Source organism: Theropithecus gelada, chromosome 1 (genome assembly GCF_003255815.1).
Source record: "Theropithecus gelada isolate Dixy chromosome 1, Tgel_1.0, whole genome shotgun sequence".
Taxonomy (NCBI): domain Eukaryota; kingdom Metazoa; phylum Chordata; class Mammalia; order Primates; family Cercopithecidae; genus Theropithecus; species Theropithecus gelada.
This window is the reverse complement of record NC_037668.1, coordinates 65,635,448-65,641,447: the sequence shown is the minus strand read 5'-3', so window position 1 is coordinate 65,641,447 and position 6,000 is coordinate 65,635,448. Positions and strand designations below refer to the sequence as shown.

General features: G+C 51.1%; 1 protein-coding gene across 1 annotated transcript in view; it reads left to right on the top strand.

Annotated features, from left to right (window-relative positions):
* The first annotated feature begins 317 nt into the window (after window positions 1-317).
* Window positions 318-6,000, top strand: part of INPP5B (inositol polyphosphate-5-phosphatase B) — an 81,465-nt gene continuing 75,782 nt past the window's right edge. The window contains 5 exon segments of the mRNA XM_025367687.1: window positions 318-368; window positions 1,047-1,123; window positions 1,490-1,590; window positions 3,726-3,823; window positions 3,952-3,981. Coding sequence (XP_025223472.1) covers window positions 1,073-1,123; window positions 1,490-1,590; window positions 3,726-3,823; window positions 3,952-3,981 — 280 coding nt within the window. The 5' untranslated portion in view covers window positions 318-368; window positions 1,047-1,072.

Sequence of the window (6,000 nt, the reverse complement as noted above, 5' to 3'; positions counted from 1 at the left end):
ACCCTGGAGTGAGAAGAGCTGATGATGGAACTAAGGAGGAAATAAAAATGCATTATATTCTTCCCCTAAGATAAAATGTGACCATCTTCCTCCTGGGCAGGAAGCTTTGGCCCCATGACCTAGAGGGCTGGGGATGGGAGTGAGGGCAATCATTTGAAAACCTTTCTGGAATAGGGAGCCCAGTGTACCCCAGGACCTAAGGGGTTAATGGGGATGGAGAGACTCCCCACCCCACGACTGACTCGGGCATGCTGGGACTTGCAGGCTGACTGACCACCGAGTGGCGCAGGGGCTGTTGGGAAATGTAGTCACTGTCCCGGAACCTGGGGCAGCGGAGTCCTGTGTGCCCTGCGGTGACAGCTCAGGAGGTAGGTAGGTGGCAATGGCAGGGAGCTGTGGGTGGGAGCAGAGTAGGAAAGCCAGGGCAGGGCTGGGCAGGAGGGAGTGGGCAAGCTGAGGGCTGGGACACCCCCTACCCCCCCCCCCCCGCCACCGGCCTGCAGCTGATGCAATGGGCCTGCTGGGGCGGGGGTGAAGGGCAAGCAGCAATGGGACACTTCCTGTCTCCAAGGAAAGAGGAATGGGACCCTCCTGAATGACAGTAAGGGGATGTTCCCTGAACCCCACATGGACACACCACTGACACCTCCCAGAGAGGTGCCAGCAGAACAAAAACTGCCCCCAAAAGACAGGCAGAGCCCTGTCCTAGGAGCAAAGGGACCAGGTCCCCTTCTCCAATCCACATACCCCGCTTCCAACAAGTAGAATAGACCACACTCAAGAGCAACTGGATGCCCTCCCAGACAAAGGCAGTACAACAAACTGTAGATCCCAGCAGGGGCAAAGGGACTGGACCCCTAACCCTAAAAACTGAAAGGCCTATTCTAGGGAGGAGAAGGAGGAGGAGCAGGAGGAGGATCAGGCCTCCCCAGTACTGTCTCCCTCCGCAAAGGCCCCTCCCTCCTGCATCCCACCCCTCTGAGGCAGCTCCATCACCCCATGCGTAACTTGTTGACCAAAGGGGGCTCCCATCTCCCCTCCCACAGGGTGTGTGCACTCAGCAGGAGCCAGCATGGACCAGTCTGTGGCGATCCAGGAGACGCTGGCTGAGGGGGAATACTGCGTCATCATATCCTTCCTGTGCTAACTGCAGCCCTGAGCCTGCCCTGGCCTTGGGAAGAGGAATGGAAGGTGTCGAGGCGTCTATCCCCTCTCCTGCCTCTCTGAACCATCAGGGGAGAAGGAAATCAGTATTTACTAAGTACTTACTGAGTCCTGGACTCTCCGCCAGATGCTTTAAATATGCAGTCATCCTCCTAACTCCCTATGAAGTTGGGGATTATTATCCTCATTTCATAGATGAGGAAGGCTTAGAGAGTGACTGGCCCAAGGCCACACAGTGAATCTAGGGGACAGGGGAACGGAGGAAGGTGGGACAGCCTGGGTGGGGAGCGGCCTCGCCTCTGGGTTGTCTTCCCTTGACTCTGAGCCGCAGGCAGTGCAAGGTGTGCTGTGTGAAGGGGACAGCCGGCAGAGCCGCCTCCTGGGACTTGTGCGCTACCGCCTGGAGCACGGCAGCCAGGAACACGCGTGAGTGAGGGGCTTGGTCCCCACCTGTCTGGGCCATGGGGTTGTTCATCACTGCACCCTCCAGCTCAACTTCAACCGTCACTCCAGGGCAGGGTCTGAGTCTCCTAGAATAATTATCAAAATGACAGTTAATATTTTTTGAACACTATATTCTAAACCCTGCACAGGTACTAACTTATAATCCTCAAGATCTAAGGAGGAAGTTTCTTGAGAAGAGAGAGTTTAACATACTGGTCCAGATCTTGAGCCTTGTGGTCCAACTGCCTGGGTTCAAACCCAGGCTTTGTTACTAACAAGCCACATGATCTATTGTTTGTTTTGAGACAGAGTCTTGCTCTTCGCCCAGGCTGGAGTGCAGTGATCTTGTTTCACTGCAACCTCTGTGTCCCAGGTTCAAGCAATTCTTGTGCCTCAGCCTCTTGAAGAGCTAGTATTACAGAGGTGTCTGCTACCATGCTTGGCTCATTTCTGTATTTTTAGTAGAGAGGGGGTTTCACCACGTTGGCCAGGCTGGTCTTGAAGTCCTGACCTCAAGTTATCCACCTGCCTTGGCCTCTCAAAGTGCTAGGATTACAGGCATGAGCCAGCATGCCCAGCCTCACACGATCTTTTTTTAAGAGACAGGGTCTCTTTCTGTCACCCAGACTGGAGTGCAGCGGCGTGATCTTCGCTCACTGCAACCTCTGCGTCCCAGGTTCAAGCAATTCTCGTGCCTCAGCCTCTTGAGGAGCTGGTATTACAGAGGTGCCCACCACCATGCCTGGCTCGTTTCTGTATTTTTAGTAGAGATGGGGTTTCAGCACTTTGGCCAGGCTAGTCTTGAAGTCCTGACCTCAAGTTATCCACCTGCCTTGGCCTCCCAAAGTGCAGCGCACCCAGCCTCACATGGTCTTTTTTTTTAGAGACAGGGTCTCTTTCTGTCACCCAGGCTGGAGTGCAGTGGTGCACTCATAGCTGCACACTGGAACTCCTGGCCTCAAGTCATTCTCCCGCCTCAGCCTCCCAAAGTGTTGGAATTTTAGGCAAGAACCACTGCACCTGGTGGAACCACATGATCTTGAGCAAGTTGTTTTACTCCTCGATTTGTCCAGATTAAAGTGAGTTAGGCCAGGTGCAGTGGCTCATGCTTGTAATCCCAACACTTTGGGAGGTTGAGGAAGGAAAATTGCTTGAGGCTAGGAGTTCAAGACCAGCTTGGGCAACAAAGTGAGACCTCCCCCTCCGGCCCCCCGGCTCCATCTCTACAAAAAATAAGAAAATTAGCTGGGCATGGTGGTGCATGCCTGTAGTCTCAGCTACTCAGGAGACTGAGGTGGGAGGATCACATGAGTCGAGGAGTTTGAGATTACAGTGAACTATTATTGCACTATAGCCTGGGCAACACAGCAAGACCCTGTCTCTATAAAAAAAAAAAGAAAGAAAGAAAAAACAAACACCATGGGGTGCACAGAAAGTGTTCAATAAGGCTGGGTGCAGTGGCTCACACCTGTAATCCCAACACTTTGGGAGTCTGAGCTGGGAGGATTACTTGAGCTCAGAAGTTCAAGACCAGCCTGGGCAATATAGTGAGACCCCTATCTCTATTTCAAATAATTTTAAAAAAAATAAAGAAAAAAGGAAAAAAAAAAGAAAGTGCTCGATAAATGTTGTCTAGTAACACCCACATACCACACAGAAGCAGAGAGAGAGTAACAGCTGTCAAAGGTCTCATAGCTGGTGAGTGACTCAGGGTCTAGGAGCTGGGAGGGAGGGGCCTTAGACATTTTCTGATCCATCACCCCAATTTTACAGGTGGGAAACAGGTTCAGGGAGAGAAGTGGGTAGCTAAGGTTACACTGTTCCTGTCACACACAGTGCTAGAATGCACCATGGTTAGATCAAACATGTGTTTGTGTTTTACTAACAATCAGGGGCTCCTGCAGATGAGAAAAATTCTGGTTTGATGACCTCATCCATACAACTGCAGTCTCTGATGGGCACCATAGACAGAGATGGCATGAGGAGTGTGCCTAGCCAGGGCACCACCAGCACAGTATTAGGGACTAAGGAGGGAGTGTGAGCACCCCGAGGCCTCCAAGATAGGACTGAGGGACAGCCAGCAGGCCCCCATCCTCACCTCTGCTTCCTGCCCTTAGTCTCTTCCTCTATACGCACCGGAGGATGGCCATTACTGGGGACGATGTCTCTCTGGACCAGATAGTGCCAGTCTCGCGGGATTTTACGCTGGAAGAAGGTGCCACAGGAGGCTGGGTGGTATGAATCCTCTCCTATGGGCCCCTCAGGTCATCTTTGTCCTTGATGGGGGGAGGTAAGGGGGAGTAAGCTCAATTGCTAAGGGCATTCTCATTTCCCTCCCCACAGTGTCCCCGGATGGTGAACTCTACATCCTTGGTGAGTGGTCCTCTTGGTCTGGGTCTCACTTGGGGCAGAGGGTACCTGATCTTCAGAGAGAGAATGATGTAAAGTAAGAGCACCCCCTGGTAAACTTATTGCAGCAAGCAAGACCCTGTAGGATCTCGCACTACCCATCTCCATGGGCTCATCTCTCATCACTCTCCTCCTTGCTGCTGTTTCCGTTCCCCCGCCGATATCACACTTTCTCACCTCGGAGCCCCTGCACACGCTGTCCCATCCTCCTACAAGCCTCACATCTCTTCACCTAGTCAACTCCTACTCAGCCTTCAGGGCTTCCATTCATGCATTTCTCTTCCCAGGCAGCCTTTGTTAAACCCCTGAAATTAGGCCAGGGCGGTGGCTCACGCCTGAATCCCAGCACTTTGGGAGGCTGAGATCATGAGGTCAGGAGTTCGAAACCAGCCTGACCAACATGGAGAAACCCCGTCTCTACTAAAAATACAAAATTAGCCAGGCGTGATGGTGCATGCCTGTAATCCTAGCTACTTGGGAGGCTGAGGCAGGAGAATTGCTTGAACCTGGGAGGCGGAGGTTGCGGTGAGCCGAGATCGCACCATTGCACTCCAGCCTGGGCAACAAGAGCAAAACTCCATCTCAAAAAACAAAAACAAAAACAAAAACAAAAAACCCTGAAATTGTTTTGTATCCCACTGGATACATGTGCCTCTGTTCTCCTCTCTTCTCTTCTTTCTTTCTCTCTCTTTCTCCCTTTCTTTCTTTCTCTGTCTCTCTCTCTCTCTCTCCGCCTCTCCCCCTCTCCCTCCCTCCCTCCCTCTCTCTCTCTCTTTCTCCTGCCTCTGCCTCCCAAGTAGCTGGGATTATAGGCGCCCACCACCATGCCCAGTTAATTTTTGTATTTTCCATAGAGGCGGGGTTTTGCCATGTTCACCAGTCTGGTCTTGAACTCCTGACCTCAGGTGATCCACCTGCCTCAGCCTCCCAAAGTGCTGGGATTATAGGCATGAGCCACCATGCCTGGCTTGCCTTTTTCTTTTGCCAGCCTCTCTCAATCAGTGATGTAATTCTTTATATTGACATATTTAATGTCTGTCTTCTTTGCTATACAACAACAATAATAATAGAAGCAAATAATGAGTCAATGATTATCCTATGCCAGCATTATGCTAAAAGTTTTACATACACCAAATCAGGCTTTTCTCTTTTTTTTTTTTTTTTTTTTTTTGAGACAGAGTCTCTGTCGTGCAGGCTGGAGTGCAGTGGCGTGATCTCGGCTCACTGCAAGCTCTGCCTCTCAGGTTCATGCCATTTTCCTGCCTCAGCCTCCCGAGTAGCTGGGACTACAGGCGCCCACCACCACGCCCAGCTAATTTTTTGTACTTTTTTAGTAGAGACGGGGTTTCACCGTGTTGGCCAGGATGGTCTCGATCTCCTGACCTCGTGATCCACCCTCCTCGGCCTCCCAAAGTGCTGGGATTACAGGCGTGAGCCACCGCGCCCAGCCTAAATCAGGCTTTTCTCACAGCTCTATGAGGTTATCACTGTTTTCATCTCCATTTTATGGACAAGGTAACTGAGGCCCAGAGAAATTAAACAGTTTAGTAAGGGGTGGAACCAAGATTCAAACTCAGAGAATCCAGATTCTAGAGTTCACACTCTTTTATTTTATTTGTTGAGACAGGATCTTGCTCTGTCACTTGGGCTGAAGTGCAGTGGCACAAATATGGTTCACTTCAGCTTCAACCTCCTGGGTTCAAGCAATCCTCCCACCTCAGCCTCCCAAGTAGCTGGGACTCCACATTTGGCTAATTTTTTATAGATATAGGGGAGGGGGGCCTCACTATGTTTTCCAAGCTGGTCTCAAACTCCTGGCTTTAAGTAATCCTTCTGCCCTGGCATCCCAAAGTGCTGGATTACAGGCATGAGTCACTGTGCCCGGCCTAACCCACATTTTTTTTTTTTTTTTTTTTTTTTTTGAGTCAGAGTCTCACTCTGTTACCCAGGCTGGAGTGCAGTGGCGTGATCTCTGCTCACTGC